At 39.8% G+C, this 22786-nt stretch overlaps 1 protein-coding gene across 10 annotated transcripts in view; it reads left to right on the forward strand.

Moving 5' to 3' along the window:
- The window catches only part of kcnc3b (potassium voltage-gated channel, Shaw-related subfamily, member 3b), a 68269-nt gene that overhangs the window by 20331 nt on the left and 25152 nt on the right, over positions 1-22786 (forward strand). For 6 of the 10 annotated variants that reach the window (XM_042508497.2, XM_088069762.1, XM_088069763.1 and 3 more), the window contains exons 3-4: positions 17311-18292; positions 20888-21082. In XM_042508497.2, coding sequence (XP_042364431.1) covers positions 17311-18292; positions 20888-21082 — 1177 coding nt within the window. Of the gene's footprint in view, positions 1-17310; positions 18293-20887; positions 21083-22075; positions 22205-22786 lie in introns of all 10 variants that reach the window. The other 4 variants (XM_042508495.2, XM_042508496.2, XM_088069764.1 and 1 more) reach the window with 1 other exon arrangement.

Raw genomic sequence — 22786 nt, forward strand, 5'->3', positions numbered from 1 at the left:
TCACTGTGGTGGACAGAAAATAGAAAAAAGTTATATTGATATAGGTGTCAGTGTACATATAGATATGGTGTTGGCTGATCAAGATCGCCCAGGGCAGGGTTTGGATGATGTTTCCATTTTTGTCTGGGACACTGTGTTACATTTTTAGGGGAGAAGACCTTGTGATAGAGAAGATGAGTTCTGCATGGGTTTAAAATTTTCTCCAACTAAAACACTCTCAACAAAGCATGCTGTCCTCATTTGATTTTAACCAGTATCAGACACTTTACTATATACTAGGTCACTTCTAATTTGGAATAGTCTTGTGAGATTTTTTTGCGCTAGTTTTGTTTGCCCCAGAGCCACGTAATTTCATGTACAGTTCCTCCTGACTCTGATCGGAGCTTAATGGGAACTGTGGTGAAGGTGACAGCGAACCTTCTGTGCAGGACAACAAACCCTGGGCTCTGCCATTTCTTATTCCTCTGTTATGTGTTGTTTATGCCCATTATGCTCCAGGGAGAGTTAACATCACAGCTGCCACTATCATTACCTGTATCTTAAAAAGCCTCACCCTAAAACTGCCACAAAGAGGTTCCCTCTTCTTGGTGAACAAATGTCCCGTCTTGAACCTCAGAGCTTCAGTGTCCCTCGCAGTGTCCCGGGTGTCAGCGATGATGTGAAATCGAGATGACGGTGCTCTTTTGTGAACTGAAAGGTCTTAAGTGCGTTGAATTAAACTTTTACTTTCAGCAGTGGGGTTTGGTATTCGTGCTTCCAAGTTGTTTCCATTCAAACCTCGACCCTGCTGAAAGGCCTATTTCCAACTTCCATTCTTATGCCTCTCCCTGTGGGCTGCATCTGAAAATAGCAAAGAGAGGGAAAGGAGGCCTTAATTTCATTCGCTGGTGGCAAATCTATTCCTCCATTACTGGTGAAAGGACGGGACTATGTACTTGTACGTCCATTTAGCGCATACTTAGAAAATACAAGTCTGAAAATAGCTGAAACGCCAAACCTGTCTTGACAGAGAAAGAAAAGGATTAAGGGGGGATATTGTGAAGTGCTCACTAAGTTTATTAAGGTAAACTGTTTTCCTCAAGCTAATTAGTCAACCTGCTTCTCCTCTGCCTGCAATTGGTAAATGTATCGTGTTCTGTTTCAATTTTCCCTGACAATGTTTTGTACCGCAGGCCTTCTCATATTGTGTTTGCATCCTCGGAAGTCACAGTCCCCGGTTTGCTGCCTTGTAACTTGAGCACCGTCTGTTGGCGATACTTTACTGGATAGATGCTTGATGTCCCATAACAAGGGCAGAGACATGATCTCTGTGTTAAAGAAAAGTGCATAGGCATAGATTTTAGGGGGGCACAGGCTACACGTCCCACTTCATATTTAGCAACCCATTTAACACGTGCATTTACCGGTTCCAATAAATACATAAAAGTAACGGAGAACACTTGTTTATGAACTGCTAGAATCGACTCATAGACTGTTCTGGGAAAGTATATGGTTGCAGTACACAACCTCAAAAACAATATTGTAATCTGCCAAAAAACTGAAATAAGATGAAGCAAGAATGCTTGGTTGAAATGATGCAGAAAAGGTACAAATTTGTTGTTTTTTTTTTTTAATTCAGTGCATTCAATGCAGGAAATGAAGGATTTGACACTTAAAATTTCCTGGTGGAGAATCCCCAGACCCCTCAGAAGCCCTTTAAAGTAGGGCTGCAACTAATGATTATTTTAATTACAACTAATCTGGCAATTATTATCTCAAGTGATTGATTAGTTTTTTGGTCCATAAAATGCCAGAAAATGGCAAATATTTCAGTAAAAATGTTGATCATTTTTTCCTAAAACCCAAGATGATGTTCTAAATTGCCTTTTTGTCCACAACTCAAAGATATTCAGTTTAATATCATAGAGGAGTAAAAAAAAAAACTCCAGAAGATATTCGCAATTAAGAAGCTGGAATTTTTTTTGATTGTTTTGGCGACTGATTTGGCAATTGATTTAATAGCTGACAACTAATTGATTAATTGGTTAGGCATTGCAGCTTTACTCAAAAGGGTGTAAAAATTGGAAAAACACCTCAAATTTCAGTTTTTACATTAGTTTGTTTACCCACAGATTAAAAAAACAGATTTAAGTGAGTTTTAAAGGTGCTGGTAGATATATCTTTCTACCGAAATAGAAATAAATAGAAAATAAGTGAGAAAAATTGATACATTTTCTTATTTTTTGTTATCCAAAACAAACAAAATTTAATGTTCCCAAGTCAAAATATTGTGCGTTTCGCAGCCATATGTGTAGCAATCTTGGATTTCCAATAAAAATTGAAAATTGGCATAACCTTTCAACTTATACAGAGATAAATGACCACATCTTTCTAACTGTCATGATTTTAACAAGTTACATACATTAAAACTGGAAAAATATAAAAAAGTAAAGCTAACTGCTTATAGCTAAGCCAAGCAGCCGCTGGCTCCAGCTTCATTTTAACCGCACGGACATGAGAGTGAGAGTGGTATTGACCTTCTCATCTAACTCTTGGCAAGGAAAGCGTATTAATGTCAACTGATGGCTTAAGTATCACATTCAATTTCTGACAGATGCATTTAACATGTAATACTGTATGTTGCAAAACTTCCCATCACTCCAAATACCTTTCTTCTACTCTTTATGTCCCTCTCAGCCATCATCTTCCTCCTCCTTCCTCCATTTAGCCGTGCTGGTTAAGTGCTGAATCAGCGCTCCACACCACTGTGCTGACAGTCAATTAGTTGGACCTTGTGGTAAACCCTGGACATTTTGCTCTTATGCTCTGGAATCAAAATGATTCAGGACACTGGCATGGTGGAGAGCTCACATGGTGCCAGAGCCGATTACAGTGGTGGGAGTCTGAATTCTCTAAATGGGGCAAATCTTGTCAAATCGCACGAGAGCAGTGTATTGTGTACTATAATCGCACAGGCCGCCACACACATAAGCACATGTAAACAAACAAGTACGCAGTGTGCTCATGGAGACAAAGTAGTTTTAACTGCGTGCTGAATCAAAAATCCTTTCAGTGCATCAAGATAGTCAATTATTCATAAGCAATATCCAGCACATACTGTAACTAAAGGGAGACTTAATGTGGTATAGAAACACACTTACCCACTTCCCTTACAACATGCATCTTACATTTGACCCCCTCGACCACCTGGCTGAACATAAATCACTCTCATTGCGCTCACCTTCACACATTGGCCCGTAGTCTGTAAGTGTAGCTGCCCATAAACCATTCAGCTGAGCCTTCACTTACTGCACACAGATAAATCACATCTTTTGACACGCCTCCACATGTAACGCTGCAGATCACTCTCACACATGACAACGTCCCAAGTTTGAGGAGGACTTATACCAACAAACTGAGTGGTAATTAGCTCACAGGAGACATTACAAACATGACTTTGAATCAGCCATCATTTTTAGTGCTGAAATCTAAAGAAATAATTGCATTATTTATGGTTGTATAGATCTTTTAGAAATATGAATCTGGTCAAGTGAATGACCTGAAAAAATTGTGAAAAAAAAGCAGTTTCTCATAACCAAAGGTGACGCCTTCAGATAGCTTGTTTTATCTGAGACACCTTAAAAAAATCCAACAATATTCCCTTTGAAATAATAATGAGAAAAAGCTGCACATTTGTGATGTTAGAACCAGGAAATGAATTGTATTTTATACTTAAAGTATTAATAGATTATCAAAATTCTTGATCTGTTACTGTTTTGTTAATCAATTAATCAATTAACCAGTTAATTATCTCAGCACTAATGATGTTAAAAATATATTATTAAATAATATTATAGAATGCTGTGGTTGAGCTTTTTTAGTAGATTTTAGATAAAATTTCATCTTACAAAAGCAAGAACTTTAAAAGCACAGTTCAACCCAAAATCAAGAATACATATTTTTCCTCTTTTCTGTAGTGCTAAATATCACTTGAGATTATTTAGTATAATTAGAAGAGTGTAGGAGATATCAGCCGTAAAGATTGCTGCCTCCCTCGAATATAATAGAACTAGGTTTGAAAAACTCAACAGGAATGTCTTTTGCCAGAAATCATAACTTGGTTATTCAAATTAATCCACAGATCTTATTTTGAGCAATTTAATGCAGAAACTTTTTTCTTTTTTTACCAAAAAAAAACAACGTATCACCATGCAGATGGAATCAAGCATCTACTGCTAGCTCACCTTGCACCACCGAGCTAGCTAAAGTTATAGCTCATTAATATCTACATCTTGCACGGTCACGAGCATGAGCCTCTTGTACATGAGTAGATGTATGCTACTCCTGTGTCGGTGATACAGTTGGCAGGTGTAGTTAAGTAGAAAGAAAACAGTTCCCACATGAAACTGCTCACAACAAGGTCTATGAATTATCTTGAGTAACAGGTCATGAATGCTGGAAGGAGACGTTGTTGAGTTTTTCCAAAATATCTTTTATTTTTGGCGCTTTGAGCTTCAACTCTCACCGAAACAATCTACACTGATGAATAGCACTACAGCTAAGAAGTAAACTATGCATTTTAAATTCTGGAGCGAACTGGCTCTTTAATTTGTGAGCATCTCCAGCCACATCTACACTTGGGCTGCGACAAAGGATTATTTCTTATTAACAAATAATATGCAGATTATTTTTTAAATTAATCTATTAATACATAAATGTGAGAAAACTATAAAAAACAAACAAAAAAAGCAGCCACCACATTTTCTTAAAACCCAAAGTGATGTCACGAGACACCTTGTTTTGTTTGACAGACACTTCGGAAGCTAAATATATGCAGTTCACTATCAGATAACACAAAGACAGCAGGAAACACTCATAATTAAGAATCTTTATCTGTGAATTTTTGGCATTTATGTCTGAAAAAGTCTGCTTTTGCTTTGCTGATGATAATGTCCTTGATGAAGCGTTTAGTCTATAGTTGGCCACATGTCGTTACCCTTTGGCACTTAAACAGTCAAAATGTATCCCTGCTCATTCCTTTGGAAAATGACACTGGAGGGCATCACTGGGACAATTCCTGTGTGACCATCTGCTTCCTCGTGATTGTCCCTCCTGTCCAAGTGGCAGCAGAGTGGAGGCAGAGCGAATGATCACTTTAAAATAGAAATGTGATCTAGTGAAGTGTTTAACGGTCTGATTCAGGAGTGGATTTGGATGGAGATGTATCAGAATGTCATGTGGAGGTTTGCTGAGATCATTTTCGCAAATGGGGCGTTTTGCAACTTTTTTATTTTTTTGTTTAACTCCAAGTAGCTTGAAATGGAGAGACTGGCATTTTTATACATGCAGTGTTCCTGTTTACCAAAAAGTCCTTGGTGCATGTTCATTTTCTCTTTCATGATGTAGCTGAGGTAGATTATGGACATTTACTCAAGCACGGAGGGACAAAGACAGAGAGAGAAAGGACAGAGGGAGTTTAAAAAAGAGGAGGCATTAAGGCAGTCAGTCATCTAAGCTATTAGAAGAGGGACAGCTTTGCCAAACTTGCTGTACGTGTCCTGAACAATACAAGGATTGGAGATTGGAGAGGAGTGGAGGGTGGGGGTCGCCCGAGAAAGGGAGTTGGGGGGACTGCGTCGCAAGGACAAATGCACATAGCATGCTGCAGTAATTTGGACCGAATACAAAGCAGATGAGAGGGAACGGACACGTGTACGGTTCACTCACCTCCACACAGTATTTGTTTGTCTTCAGAAAGATTTGACAGGACTGCAGTGGGAATTAAATGTAGGGGACCTGAACACTGCAGATACAACACTGTGACGTGTCGGCTAGAGCAGTGTGTGTGTGTATGTGTGTGTATGTGTAGGAGAGCTTACCGATTCAACTGTAGCGTGTCAAGGAGTTGAGTCATTCAGGGAATGTCTGAAACAGAAGTCTGTGTTGTGATTGAAATTTTACCAGAATCACTTCCAAGAGCACTGACCTCAGAGCCACTGTTTCTAGCACTTAGATAAAAAAGAATACGCAAGGATTACCCCGAGCACAAGCTAATTATATCTCTAAGTTCAGTGCCAACCTCCATCACTCCTCCTCCCCAGTCTCCTCCTGCATTCAGGTGTTTGATGAGCCCGACACACACGTGTTTTGCACATATGCAATCATGCAACACATGCAATCATCTTGTTACGTCCCTCCTCTCTGCACGTCTACTTCTCCCAGTCCCACCCTTTTCCACGCCTCACCTCGCTTGCCCTTCATTATCCCGCAGTGTCCTGTGTTAGGTGCTGGGTGACCCCTAGCAGGGTCCTCAGAGTCTTTAACTGCCTGTCCCGGCTCAGACACTGATGTCCTCCACCCATGTTGATTGGATTTCCCTTGAGGTGAGGCACGACTGCAGTTCCTTTGGACAGGAAGAGAGGCTCACAAGAATTTGATCTTTCCTCTCATATTGCTCTCTATTGTCAGTCTGTTAATATCAGCTATCATGGATCCCCTCTTTGAAATAAGCTGAGGGGCCGCTAGATCAGTGCACCTTAAAATCTAGACTATTCTGCAATGGTAGAACCACCACAATCAAAATGTCTGTCATGTTATTGCAGTACAATGAGAAGGCTGCTTAGGTTTTTGCAACAATGTCACAGATGTAGCACTAAAGTGACTGATCAATCAATAACTGATATCCATTGTTTAGATTAATTTTTACATAAGATTCCAAACTTTAGTTGATAACAGCTCGCCAAATTTCTGCTAGTGTTATCTAGCATGACATGGTACCACTGGATTCAGTTGGCGATTAACATGATAAAAAAACCCAAACCAAACCAAAAACCAAACAAAACACATTATTTAAAGACCTGGGTCACATTGCGATTAACACATTAACAGACCTAATTATTAGCTTTTAAGTCAATATAACAAAAATACAGTTACACATATATTATCATTCATTTGGAGTTGTGTTTGTGTCAATCTGATAAACATAAGTCCAAGATAAACTTTCCTTTTAGCTCTGATTTGACTCTTAACCAACTCCTGAGTGAAATATCTCTTTTGCTGCTAAATTCTCCACTGTTTCCACCAGGTAGTGTACTAACATTGTCTGTGCGCTGTTAAGTGCTAAGCAGGTGACAAACAGAGAGTTTATCAGAGCTACTGCAGCTGAAATAAACATGTAAGGGCAGTAACAGTGAATCAAGACAATAAAATTGTGATCGGAAAACCCAAACGATGAGCTGAAAGACGTTAAAATGCTCCCTCAAAATGAGGGGAACAGCTGGGTCGGGTAATAACTTTTTGTGGGTTTGTCACCATAAGCAAACCCCTTTCATATAGAAGTGGGCATTTAATCTATTGTTGACATAACAATATAGGATATAACTGCTTTAAAATCAATAACTTATTATGGTAAATGATTATTCAGATTCATGAAAGTAATAAATGCAGTCAGTTTCTTCCTATGTGTTATTAACTGTATTAAGTGGACTTAAAAAATTTCCTTAGCAAACAAATATAAACAAACACCGCTGAGCTAAAATCAACTTCATCAACTTCAGTGAAATGCAGTTATGCTCTTGACCTGTCTTGAAATAAAATCCAGAGTCCTCTTTTTCTGAGATTGAGACAATGCTTTGCTTATATGCGGTTAAGTCCGAGACGAGACCAAGACCTTCAAAAATTTGTCTTGAGACTAATCTTGAGTCAAAGACTGATCTTGACTACTACACTGGCTGTAAGTGTGGTTAACATTCTTAGACACGTTTCACGGACCATGCCAGCATAGCTTAAACTCACATGAGGAAGCCTTGAGGTTGAGGGTCATAAACGGCTAAAAGCCACTGAAGTTATTCATAATTCAACATGCAGAAAAAATGCAACATTGAAAAAAAGACATCTTTTCTGTACTGCTCTCTCTCTCTGCCTTCCCCCTCAGTTTTGCTTCTTGTCCATTTCACACGCCATGTCCCTGAAGGGAACTCTCTCTCTTTTGACATTTTAGTTGTTCTCTTTGTCTTGTTCAAGAGTGTTTGGCTGTTAGGTTTAGGTTTTTTTTTGTAATTTCAGCCTAAAGTGGTGAAACCTTCAATAATTCTGCAGTGTTTCTCAGAATATAACGGTAACCACAGTGATGATGATGGTAAAAGTGAAGGCTATTCCTGTAACCCACCCAAGGTTATACTCAAGCTGCACGCTAAGTGGCTACTTTGGAAGTCTCTGAGTGATGTCCGCAGTCGTTCACCTAAGATAATAGATTAATCATCCGATTTTGAGTCGAACCCGTTGCTCGGGATGCCCTTCAGTAGAACGTTCTAGATTTCAAGTCATTAAAATGTTCATTTTTCATGCCTCATTCATGTGCAGATTCCACATCATCCTTCAATGTCTTCTTATCATTGCTGACTCTGCAGCAGTGGTCGCCCATTTGCTTTGCCCTCTGGGAAAGACTCCACATGCTCAGTCTTCCCGGACGCCGTTCATCATACTAATGCTGATCAAACATCAAAATCAGTGTACGTGGAACAGAAGCACTCTTAATCAGAGGTAAAATCCTTTATTTGTCTTTCTATCTCTGTCAAGGTCACTCACCCCTGACCTCACAAATCTTTCATCGAACAATCAGCAACCGGAGCTGAACGATGACAATTCTTGCTTCTCCACATTCAGCCTTTTACGCCAGCTGTAGGAGCAGTATTTGGCTTAGTCCTGTCCTTGGTGCCTGAAAGCAGAGGCTAACGCAGTGGTTGTCATGGTGACAGAGAGCCAGGCAGGGCTGTGGTAATACTGTAATGATAAAGCTCTTCTGGATGGTGCCGCAGTAAACACAGCGCCACTAGGGTCCCGTTAAGGAAGAGCGCGGCGCACCGCCGTGCATGCAAAAACGCCTGTAGGGCTAATATCAGCTCCAACAATCTCTCCTTGGTTATATCACTTACATTCATGCTCTCCCAACACCTCCTCCTTTTCTTCTCCTCTATCTCTTTATTGCACTCTCACTCTTCCGTGCCCTGCTCTCTCTCCTCTTGATTGGTGAGATTCACGTCATTTTCTTCTCTCCTCCGCTCGCCTTTTCATCTCCTCTCCCTCCGTTCCTTCACTCTCTCTTCTTCATTCATCCATCGAAACACAATCAACGCTCTCTATCATCAACTTCCTTTCACAGTCTCTCTCTTTCTCATTTGCCTCTCTCTCTTTCTCTCTCTCTCTCTCTGACTCCCGCTCTTTTAAATTTATGTTGATGATCTTTCCAAATCTAATTTCAGAGTCTAGAGAGCGGAGGGAGACTCTATTGGGCCTTGAAGGTCATTGAACTGCAGGTGGTCACACATGGTAGCTTTACTGTAGGGGATTCAAAGCATTAAGTCGCGCACAAACATTACAGTGTGCCTCTGGATCACATATTCAGAGCATTAACGCGGCCGTCCAGACCAGACCACACACATACCTTCATGTTGCAGCGAGGAGAGGGATGCAGGGAGAGAACAGACACAAAGAGCCCGAGGAGATAAATAAGTGTGAAGTGACAGATTGCTACTCCTCCTTTTATCATCTTCCTCCACCTCTTTCTTCCTTTCTCTCTCTGTTCATCCCTCTCCATCACCTCAATGCAGTGCTCATGTAGTTACCACTCACTATCTGCAATCTGCGCACACACCTCCTGTGCCCATAGGCTGTTTGTCTCGCTCACATTGTGAGTCATGTCCACACACACACTTCTGCCAGGCACTTGACGCCTACACATGTAAACACGGGCACATACAGTATACACACATCCACACCTGTAGCTTTAAGTACATTTTTCGCAGCGGGGGTGCGTCTCCGTCACGCAGCAGATCTCTGCTTGACATGCTGCTGCATATTTAAAAAGGACTGGCTGCTGTGATGGATTGATCAATATTGATTTGATGTTCAGATCTACAGTGTAATCCACTGTGCTCTGCCATCTTGAAACACTGTGTCATTTAATTACTGAAACAATGAATGAGCTTTTGTTTCATCTGCAGCAATATTGTATTGTGGCTTTTAACTGTATCATGGTCAAATTAATTACAGTACAGTACTGTTAAGCTGCACTTAGCAAGCTAATAGTTAAAGTTCCAGTGTGTAGGAATTAGGGGAATATATTAGCAGAAATGGAATATAATATATAAAGTATGCTTTGATTAGCGACTGAAATAAGAATTGTCATGTTTTTTGTTACCATAGAATAAGCTGTTGATGTTTACGGGGAGTACGTCCTTGCCATGTTGCACTGCCTGGACAAACCACACACTGGCTCAAGATGGGTCAATATGTGTTTTTGTGGTTTTTGCGTTCATGCTTTGGCCACTGTAGTTAGCAGCCCCTCCAAGACAAGCTGATCAACATAGAAAAAAATACTGACTTTTAGTCTGAAATTGCTTTATAGAGTGTTCTTACCAGTTTTAATCACTGGCTTCATTTGTTTTAGAAAGAGACCTCTTTGTAAAATTCAGCTCCCTATATAAACCCCCTAAACATTTGGACGTTAACTACCTCAGTGACTGTTTTTACCGGTTCAAATTACCTGGTCCATTGGTTTTGGAGAGGAAATGACCTTGATGGATAGTTAGGCTCCCAGCAAAAACCTTCTCAGCAATGAACACTGAAGGAATCCAAACCTGGAGTTCATGCTTGGCACATAGGAGAAGTTTTAGCTGGTCAAAATCTGCAATCCCACCACTATATTCCACTGAATCCTACACACTGCTCCTTGCAACCTAGTGTTAACTTGTGTCCTTGATTTTCATTGTCACTGGTGAGTTGAGCTGTCTCTGCACAGCATGCCTCCTCACCGTTTTTTCGGAACAAGCTTAGTATTTCAGTCTCAGGTTTGGAGATTGAAATACAGATGTGTTATTTCCTGTGTGTGTAAGATTTCCCACCAGAGTTCCCACCCGACACCGAGGTTTACTTTAGAGAAAGAGGGCGAATCTGCTAATCAGGAGAGACTTTGCAGTTTCATCACAAATCTCCACTGTCTTTGCTATTTTCATACTGTACTAGCTAGACAAGGAAAGACAGAAAATGTTGTTTTGTGTGGGAGTATGTTAATTCAGTAATGTCTGAGTAACAAAATATAGCCTAGGGCTCATTGTTTGGAAACTTATCTGTAATGATATACATTTAGAAAATCTGATCAAGACTATATATATATATATATATATATATATATATATATATATATATATATGTATATATAAAGAGAGAGAGAGAGAGAGAGGGAAAAAAATGGTCTTTTGATTTTCGGGTAAACGGTCCCTTTAATCACTGCTATAGAGTCCATTACATCACCTGCAACATGTTCTATGTGTAAACCAGATGTCAGGTTTAGTGTCATTAAATGGGTGTATTTGATATTATGGTACATCTTGCTTTATGCAGCTTTGAGTCAAACATATTCATTTTTTATGTACTGTGGACAAGATTCTACACTATGCAGGAAACACACACACACACACACACACACACACACACACACACACACACACACACACACACACACACACACACAGAGAGAGAGAGAACCCTCTCTGTCCCTTTGGTTGACAGAAGTCGCTTTTATGGCAACAGCCTGTCATTTAGTATTAGCCTTCAAAGTCCTGATAGCTTTCTTTCTTTTCTTTCTATCATTTCTTTTTTGCTTTATGTCTTCTTCCTTGTCTTTTTTAAAACTCCTCTTTGCATGACACAGTCACATCCCTTTAAGATCATCAAACCCAATACCTACCGTGGGTTATCTGGTAGTATTTCCGCTTATCTTTGTAAAATTTAGATACTCTGCTCTTTCGTGTTTGAGCTAAGCCCACTATTTTGGCATTCGGACCTCACCTTGTCTTACTTTTATCATGCTCTGTCCTTTCTGGTGGAATGCTCCAACTTTTTTCCCTTTGTGCTTCTCTACGCATGGATCCACATCGTCTGGTCTCCCTCCCACCTGTCCGCCCCCTCCTGTGTCTCCACCTGTGTAGCCTACATAGAAAATATGATGCTACTGCAGTTTGTCCACTTGTCTTTGCGTGTTTGTACATGTGTAATGACAGTTGTCTTTAGGTCTGAAACAGGGTTCTCGTGGATCCTTAAAAAGCCTTAAAAGACATTCAATTAATACATTTACAAATAAGGCCTTGATATTGGTATTAAAATGTCTAAAAAGCATCCTTCATAAAACTTTAAAATGCAAAGACATGGGAAATAGGATTTTATGATTTTTTTCAGACATTACATTGTAAAATCTCAAAATAATAGGTAACAATAATTTTTTGTAAAAATAATTTACTGCAATAATTCACAAGGATCAGAATAGTGGAACCAGTTTGTTATATATTACATATAATGATATTATATATTATGTTTCTGGCCAGGATGCTCAGGGCAGTGTAACTACTCTGCTCGCTTGCCGTCATCCCCAAAATGACACGGAGAAGTCCAAATTCAATGAAAATGGGATATTTAACTTTTTTTATTTACAGAGCTTTGCATATGAGACTCAGTTTATTTTAAGTGAAAAGTTTTTCAAACTCAGCATAAAATGTATCAAGGCAGCAAAATCCCACATGGACTGAAAAAAAACACCCACGAAAGCTCCCCAACAATCTGCAGGTATTTCCCAGTTCTGTTCTCCCCTCGTCCCCACCACGAAACAAAAAAGTCATGTTTTATGTTACAATAAACACTTACGTTAAATTGTTCCTTACCCTTAGTAATTTATGTCGGCTCATGTTGTTTGTCCCTTCAATTTGTGAAGTTTTTGAAAATGACCTTAAATTTTATTTCGAGTGACATTAAAAAAAGTCCTAAAAAGCATTATATCTAACCTGCCTTAAGCTGCAGGAACTCTGTGAAAGCACCACAGCACAAAAAAAGTTATTTTACTCCTTTTCCACCAACATGGAACTGGTTCTGTTCACGTTCGAACATCTGATTTTTTAACCGTTTTGAGCACGGTGACCAAAAATACATTGTTTTGGAACCCACAAAGTTGGTTACAGACTAACACAAAAAAATAGCAGGTTGTCATGACCTGAAGAGTGAACTGTGACAACATTAGTGGGCGTGTTGTAAAGAGAGCTTGGAATCTTGCATGTTATAGTCTTCTACATCTTCTTGTCAATCAATAGTTGGTCCGTGCTTGTTTTTTGGATAAAAAAAAGAAAAATCTGTAAAAACGGAACAAAAGCTTGCAGGTAATCAATGCGATCCGCCATCGTGCTACGACCGTTTACTTCTCGTTGTGCATTATGTAATGCCTTGAGATAATGATGCATTCCTTAATTATGATGGCTCTGCTCAAATCTGGTGAAAATTTGGACTGGTTCACGAGATTACGCCAATGTTGCAAGAATCGGAAAGGAACTGGTTCAAGAACCAGAGCTTATCTGGTGGAAAAGGGGTATTTGAGGACAGATCTCACACTTGTAATCATCCTCAACATTTTAGCACTTTGTACGAGTACCATGCACTGCTCATCTCCCCAGTTTAACCGTTGTTATATATCATTAATGCCATCGTAAGGAATAATGGCAACAGAAACATAAAAAAATAAGTGCCTAACACTTCAGGGCAAAACTCTCCTCGTTGCCCTGATTTGTACATGTGAAGGTTTTCTGGTGTTCAGCCAATGAAGAAGCATCCTGAGCAGGTCCCGCTGGTGCTATCCTGCTTCTCTGGGACAGGGGGGGCTGGTATAGGGGTAGAGGTAGGAGGGTGATTGAGAACCTCAGTGTGTGTGTGTGTGTTTTCATGATACAGAGGGGGAGAGCACTGCAGCAATCTGAGAAAGTAGGTCAGACACCGACTAGCGAGAAACAGCAGAGGAAAAAAGAGGTAGGGAGAAGAGATGGAGATGGAGAGGGAGAAAAAGGCGGGAGAGATTGGGAGTGTGGGGGTGGAGGGTTGTGAGAATGACAGAAGATAGAGGAGCAGATGACCTGGAACAAACCCAACACCTTAAACTTTTTGGGATACAAAGAGAATATCCATAAAAATCACATCTTTGCAACGTCTTGATTCAGTCAACAACACATGTATACCAACATCACATCGTAAAACTACAGATTGGACAATGACTTACATCCCTGACTTTCCTGAAGGTCACTCCTTTGGCGAAACTCTTATCTGCTAATCTCAATAACTACACTGGCTCAGAGCTTGAAGTCTTCTGCTTAGTCTGTTTTTGTCATGAAGGCACCAAAAAAAAGCTGCGAAAAAGAAGCAAGACCTTTTTCAAGAAAAAATAAGCGCAAACAGTTCCCTCCGCTTGCTTAGCCTTCCTCTTTTAAGTATGTTGCTCTTGATATTACATAAGTGCATAATGTCGAAAATACATGGTGACACGCACAATACATTGAAGGCACTCAGGCTTCTTATATATATGGGCTCCACTCAAGTATGAATTACCTTTCTCTTTTGCTCTTCAGGCCATGTCTGTTTTATTATTTATTTGATAAAGCACAAAGTATACTGCATCTATAAATACACTGCAGGGCTTGTAGGAATGGACTGCAATGGGGAAAGATTGTGCAGCAACCTTACACACACTGGTGTTATCACGCTATTGTCATTGATTTAGTGACTAGTGAATGGGTTACAGCATAATAATAAGCTTGGGTACGTATAGAAAGTTGCAGATCACACAGATGGTTGATGCTATGAAAATTGCCTTTGAGCGATAAAAAAGCAGTCTGAAAAATATACTCATTGAGAATACAACTGCTTATTTTTTGCTTTCTATGCGGGAAATTTACCCCTGAGGTCAAAGTTTTGGAAGTAAACAAGTAAACATGGAGCTGTAAGACATTGTAGTAAAGAAAGGATGCCACTTGTAGAAAGGATAGTTATACAGAGGACGCGGTTAAAGGCAAAGCCAATAAAAACATTTTAATTTGAAACAAGGACTTAAATATTAAATATTACCGTTACACCAACAATTAAGCAAAGTTATCTTAAGCTTTACAGTAACAAATGTAAGTCTCAAGTTCACTTCAAGGACAAGATATTTAAAATTTATGACACAAAATTATTAATGTCTTAACTTTGTGGAACAGAGTGTGTATTTGCACCTGGGTAAGAATAGTTACACTGCAGCTATTCAGCTATTTACACCCAGCCCTAAGGCATGTTTTAATGGTTACCACTGCATGCTGTGATTGGCTAGTAATCTTGACACATCAAGGTCTGAAGGTGGTAAGATTAGGGCAAAGAGGTTATGGTTATGTCGGGATTAGCACTCACCAAAATTGGATATTCTCTGACTTTAAAGTGTTAAATTTACAAGAAAAAAAACAAACAAACAAATGCACTGCCAAAAATATCAGGTGATGTAGTTTAAAGAGCGACACAGTCCCTTCAAAGATGTAAGATGTGGTGAGTGAATAGGTCAAATATGGCACTCTAACAGGGGTGACTGGGATTTGCGTCCCATGTGAGACAATATTGGCTTACTATTTTTAGACTTAGTTGACTAAATATGTTCATTTTTTAGGATGTATAAAGGTTCTAAATACACACTGTGTACATAAACTTTAGCAAGTATAGCTGAATAGACCTGTTGGCACCTCAACATAATGAAAGTAAAATCTAATAAAACTGCTTCCAATGCCAGCACTCATTTAATGTACTGATAAGGTTGTTTTTAACCTACAAGGTGATGCAGCAGATGATGTTTGTGTTAACAAAATAGCTACATTCACTATTCCACTTCAGGTGCGAAGGCAGTGTTGGCTACAGGCACGTGTCTGCAAATAGCCTTTGTGAAATTGCAATTCTTTTTACCTAATATTTAAAAATGAAGTCTTAATTGAAAAGAAAACTCAAGAAAGCATTTTGATGCGGCGGGTCATGTACCCTGTAGCTTTCTAAATATTAAAAATAACTTGTGTAAGTCAGTTGCTGGTTTGCAGGGTCTGACATCATACTGTAAGCCTGTAAACAATATAAAAATATATGTTTGCTGGAAAACCGCAGTTTTCTTTGACTGTGGCACCAAACTTCATGTTTTGACTGTCACAACACAGAACACATAGTAAGATGTGGGATTTCTCAATTGTTTATTGGATTATGGCCAAAGTGTTTCTTTAGTCTGAGAAGAGGGGGGAACACAATAAAATGTGGGGCCCGGGGGTACTCCCTCTGAAAAATAAATGTGATTTGAATCCCATTTCCTACATTTCTACATACATTTAGGGGCTACAGTCACCAAAACAAAAACTTGTAAATAATTAAGTTGGTCATCATGCTGAATTACGCCAGAATAGGACTGAATATGCTACTTATCTGTGGCATTTTTTGCAGATTATCAGAGCAAAATCTATAGCTCAGTTGACATTCTCAGCCAGGATCTGATGATTTTGAAAGTTTTTTCCTCCCTTGTCATCCTTTCATCCTGTACTGTGTCCTCTCTAGCAGAGTATAGCAAAGAAATTATTCTATTCATTTATCAATCCATTTTTACTTTTCTGTTTTGAATTCAGAATTACATTAATGCATTGCTGTCTCTCTTTTTATGCACTTTTCTCTGTATGTCATGTTTTAAGAGGTCCTTTCAGATGAGGGGTCGGGTCTCAGACCACTGAGGCATTAAATGCTTTACTTATATGAACCTTAATAATGTGTGACCTGTTTATTTATATTTGTTTCAAATTAATGTTTTAAAGCCAATCTTAGCATAATAACCATATTATTTAAAAACATGTTTATATGGGGTTATGATAATATCAAAATAATCTGACCTTTTTTTAATATTAAACTCGTAAAACTATTAATAATTTGATCACTGTAAGTCAGAATTTCCTGATGGCACATGATAGGATACTGACAGCACATCTATTTTTACGGCTTCATCGTTCATCACAATCATTTATGACTGTCAGATATAATTTGATCGGGCCTAATGAGTCTGATTATCCTTGGACTTTGATCACAACGGGTCAAATTGTCCTTTCCGGGGCACGTTCACTTTCCCTCCGTTACAAAATAGGTCTTTGCTTTGTTTTTAATTAACTTTTACACACCAGATTTGGGTGAAAAAATAAGTCAGAATGATTCCAACATTTTGGATGTAAAGACGTTAATGTATATGACCATTACAGAGTGAGAAGTAGTAGTTTTGTACATAGAAGAGTATTTCTCACTTGTGCATGTAGGCGGGTTGCACATAAAACAACCAATATATAGAACCAATAGTTTTTCTTTTTGCTTTCTTTGTTCTCTTTGCCTTGCTGAATTTTCTTGATTTGCAACTGACTCTCTCTCTTTTCCTCTTTTTCTGCTTTCTTCTTTGCTCTTTCTGTTTGCTGGTTTCTTTCTTTCTTCCAGTACGTGGCATTTGGCTCCCTATTCTTCATCCTCATCTCCATCTCCACTTTCTGCATGGAGACACATGAGGCCTTCAACACCATCCTCAACAAGACAGAGAACGTCACGGTGGGCAACTTGACCCGCGAGGAGATTGTATACGAGGTGGTGACTGACAGCTGGTTGACGTACGTGGAAGGCGTGTGCGTCATTTGGTTCACCATTGAGGTCCTGTTGCGAGTCACCTTCTGCCCGGACAAGCTTGAATTCTTCAAAAGCAGCCTCAACATCATCGACTTTGTCGCCATCCTGCCCTTCTACCTGGAGGTGGGCCTGAGTGGACTGTCCTCCAAAGCTGCCAAGGATGTCCTGGGGTTCCTCCGTGTTGTTCGATTCGTCCGTATCCTCCGAATCTTCAAGCTCACCCGCCACTTTGTGGGTCTCCGTGTCCTGGGCCACACCCTGCGTGCCAGCACAAATGAATTCCTCCTGCTTATCATCTTCTTAGCCCTTGGTGTCCTCATCTTCGCCACCATGATCTACTATGCTGAAAGAATTGGTGCAGACCCAGATGACCCGACTGCCAGTGCCCACACCAACTTCAAGAACATTCCCATTGGATTTTGGTGGGCCGTCGTGACCATGACTACACTGGGCTATGGAGATATGTACCCGGAGACGTGGTCAGGGATGTTGGTTGGTGCCCTGTGTGCCTTGGCTGGTGTGCTGACCATTGCCATGCCCGTACCTGTAATTGTCAACAACTTCGGCATGTACTACTCTCTGGCCATGGCCAAACAAAAGCTGCCCAAAAAGAAGAACAAACATATCCCCCGAGCACCACAACCAGGGTCCCCCAACTACTGCAAGCCAGATGCCCTGGCTATGGCTACCGCATCACCGCAAAGGCTTTTGGGAAACGTCCTTGGTGGAGTGATGGGATCTGGAGGCATTGGGGGTGACTGTCCTCTCGCCCAAGAAGAAATTATAGAGATTAACAGAGGTGAGAAATAGTAATGATAAACAAAGCAAAACAGAGGCAAGAACCCCCAGAGGCAATATAACAATAGAAGCCAGACAATAATGCTGAACAAAGGCCAAACAAGGATTAAGGTAGAATTAAACAAGAAATTAGAGGCTAAAAAAGTGTTTGAAAAATACACTAACAGAATAAAAGCAGTAAACACAGGAAATGAATAATAATAATAATAATAATAATAATAATAATAATAATAATAATAATAATATTTATAAGCTGGATCAAGACAGAATAAAATGATAAATTAAAAGTTAAATTAGAAGACAAGTTAAATGATGACATCCCATAAAAGCAAGTCTAAAAAAAAGATTTTTAAGTGATTTAAAAGAAGTCACTGATTCTGTGCTCTGAGATGTGCTTTTCACATTAAAGGTCCAGTGTGTTAGATTTAGGGAGATTTAATGGCATCTAGCGGAGAAGCTTGTAGATTGCAACCAGCTGAAACTTCTCCCAGTTAGAATTCCAATCAGTGAGGTTTTTACCGGGAGGAAAATTATAATATAATATAGTAATAATATAATTATGTCCATCCCTCTTCAAAAAAATGGACCAGACTATGAAAGCTGGCCAAAACAGTTTCAGGTTACAAATCAGTGTTATGCTGTTCAATATATGTTCAATTTTTGATAATATATACCCTTAAATCCTACACAATGGACCTTTAAGTCCTTCATTTTGAGAACAAATGTCTGTCACAATAAAAGATTGACTAGCATGCTTCAGGGGAAAAAGAACAGTGTACTACTGGCAGTTTTAGGTGTGCACAGTGATAATTTTGAAGGTCCAGTGGAGGATTAGAGTGCCAAAAAACGAAGTGAACGCTATCAAGAAGTGATGCATAGTTGATTCTGGATCCACCCCGGAGAAATCACTGGCCCATCAGAACTCATGTGTAATTTATGATCAACTGGTAGGTCCACAGTAGCCTTAAGGCACCCATCTGTCAGCGAAGAACAAACACTATGGAAGGAAAATGAACTCAATTATCTATTAAAACAGCTTAATGCGTCTCAATTTAGGCTGACTGCACATATTTTCTCTCTGGCATTAGCAGTGAAATCAAGAAGAGATGTAATTTGGCTCTTTGTTTGCTCTTTACATGCTGCAGCATCAGGCGTCAGGCACATGCAACAATAATGCACCTTTTAATGCATTACTTTACTGCCTTAGTCATCAGTGAGCCTGAAAATATTGGTTTCATCAGTGCTTTTACTCCATCTCGTCTGCTTGGCTTCCGTCCAGACTGAAAAGGTTTCTTGTAGGTTGTCAGTAGATGTTTTTAGCAGGAAGTTGTATTACTGGCTCTAAGTCTGCTCTGCAGTATCATCACCACATGATGTTCACATATTTTATCATGTCTCAGTGAACATGTGGGTGACCTCTACATCTGTCAGTCCCAATCATTAATGAACGTGGTTTAGCACGTGATATGTTTGACTGTATACCAATATCTAGACCAACTGTGTGTAAAAATGTAGTGATTACTTTCTTGATTGATTGCTTTGTCTTTAAAAGCTTAAAAAGAATACCAAGTTACCAGAGCCTACAGTGAATAAGACAACATTTTTATGTGATTAAAGAGACAGTTCAGAGACAGCACATTTTCTTCTTACCAGTAGTGGTATTTATCAATCTAGACTGTTTTGGTGAGAGTTGCTGAGAGTTGGAGATAGTGGTACTTAATGTGCAAACTAGTTCATTTGAAAAACTAAACAGAAATTTGCCCTTGAAGAAATCATGACCCGTATACACAAGATAATTGACAGAACTTGTTGAGAGCAATTTCACGAAGGAACTATTTTCTTTTTACCAAACTACATATGACAACCGTAACACCTTGCAGGAAGAAGTGTGTATCTTATGCCAACTCACCTAGCACCAGTGAGCTAGCTAATGTTACAGCTCAGCCGAGGAGGATGCCGTTAATGTTCACATCTCAGCCATGATCATGAGCTCCTCTTCCATGACTAGATGCACACTTCCTTCTGCACAGTGATTTGGCTGCAAGGTGTTGTTTGGTAGTAAGAAAATAGTTCCCACATGAAACGTCTTGCCACAGACTCTGTCATGATTTCTGGAAAGAGACATTGCTGTTGAGTTTTTCAGATGTATTATTTGCCACTTTGAGAACCACAGCCATCTAGTTCCATTATCTCTGAAAGAAGGGAGTCATATCTACAGCTGATATTGCCAATGCCCAGCAACTTACACCAAAACAATCCAATCAAGATTCATAAAAAACACAAATAAGAGGAATAATGTGTATTTTTGATTTTGGGATGAATTGTCCCTTTCACAACAAAATTCAACCAAAAATGTAGTATTTGAAACAGAAACAAACAAGCAGATTTGTTAATTTGAAGAACTGTAATCAGCAAAGATTTAGTAGTTTTCCTCATCCATTACTTAAAAACATTGTCATTGATGACATACATTTTCCCACAGTTAATCAACAATATAAACTTACAGTGGTATTTTTGGTAATACACACAAGACACTTCTTCTTTTAGGCTGTCTTATAATTCTCTTGTATGTGGTTTTCCTCCACCTTTCCTCTAGATTCCAAGCAGAACGGCGATGCGGCTTCGGCCGCCCTGGCTAACGAGGACTGTCCCACCATCGACCAGGTGCTGAGCCCAGACGAGAGGAGCCCTATTGGGCGAGGACCTACCCGGGAACGCTACCAGCAGGACCGCGCCTGCTTCCTGCTCAACACCAGGGAATTCCGTGCCACAGATGGGAATGTGCGGAAAGGTACGTTTCACACTGGGAGACGGATACAAAAACATGCACATCTTATGTAAACAGACCTACACAGCAAGACACCAGGCACAACATACTGTCAACATATAGAATATATATTTCCAGTGTGCAGCTGATGCAGATAAGTACACACAGGTCAAGATCACATTGAAAACATTTAGGAAAGATGGGTTGGATGAAAGAGCACACACAAACTTTGGATGCTTCAACTACAGATAGTAGGCTCCAATCACAGCTAGCAGCAACATACACACAGCCATGCAGTTAAAACACATGCATATGCACTTCTGCTCTGCTTCTACTGTTTCCACCTCTCCACACTCATGTTGTCTGTGTTTCCATCACGGCTTGGTTTCATATTTTATTTCTTCTGTCAGAAGAGATTTTCTGTCCCTCTACTTCTCTCCTTTTTTCGTTCTCTTCTCCTCAAACACGTCTTCCATCTTTCCATGGTGTCTGTGGATTTTGTTCTGTGTCCCATAATGTCACTTTCATTCATGCTCATAAACGATCTGTCTTTCTCTGTCTTCTGGACTCAGACAGTTGACCATGCATTAATTTACTTCTCGTCACTTCTGTTTCTCCCTCTCTGTTTCTCTCTCTCTCTTGCCTTGCAACGTCCTTTTAATTTTTTCCTGACCCTCCCCTCCGTCCCCTCTGTGATGACTTACCCTCCCTTACCTGCCGCACATTTTCCCTCCTGACCCCCTTCCTCCTCTACCCCATCTTGAAACCCATGCCCTCATTTTCCCTCCCTTCTTATCCTTTGTGCTACACCGCCCCCTAACCCCTCACCCACTCCCTTATACCCACCGACCACATTTTTTTAAACCCCATGTGCATTATCTTTGTGCTCATGAAAACCTGACACCTTGATTCATTTACTACTGCAATCCAACCACCACCACTGCCGCCAACCTGCACCAAAACACTCCCTAACACTCCCTCCAAACTTTCAACACCCCCCTGTTGACAACAAACTAGAGGCAGCAGCCCTGGCACCCAGCCCAGACTCCCCTCTGACTGAGGATTGGTATAAGATGGAAGGGTCTCTGTTACAGCAGGACCTCAATGCAAACTCCACGTCCTCCTGGATCAAACCATAGACCAGAGGTAACACTGACAAAAAAAAGTTAGTATAAAATAAAGGAGCCCATAGCTTAGTCAACTTTTGAGTGAAAACACAGAAATTTTGATCTGGCTCTCCATCACGTAGCATGTTTTTTTGCAGGTACACTCAACCAGTACAGCACACACTGTAACACAGACAGCTGCACACACTATGCATGACTTCAGATCACAGATACACCACCATTGCCACATTGTGTTTACATGTTCAGCGGAGTTTCACCCGTGAAAAGTCTCCTCTGTGATTGAAAGTGTGTCGTCAGTTTTAAGTAAAACGTTAAGAGATTGATGCAAACAGACAAAATGAGTGCTTAAATATGAATATTAAGGTTTGGGTGGCATTTTAGGGCTCAACATTTGATTTATGACCAGCCCATTATCCTACATAAATACAAAATTTGTGTGTTTATGATGTTAAAAAAAAAAAAAAGAAAAGAAAAGGAAAAAAAAGATTGGAAAGAAAATGGGATTACTCTGTGATATACACCCACAATGAGTAGTGTGGACAAAAATGTGTATATGTGTTGCATAAACTCGCATACAGTCATGAGTGCGAGCGCAGTTCCA

Source organism: Plectropomus leopardus, chromosome 19 (assembly GCF_026936395.1).
Source record: "Plectropomus leopardus strain MGB_pleo_1.0 chromosome 19, ASM2693639v1, whole genome shotgun sequence".
Lineage (NCBI taxonomy): Eukaryota > Metazoa > Chordata > Actinopteri > Perciformes > Serranidae > Plectropomus > Plectropomus leopardus.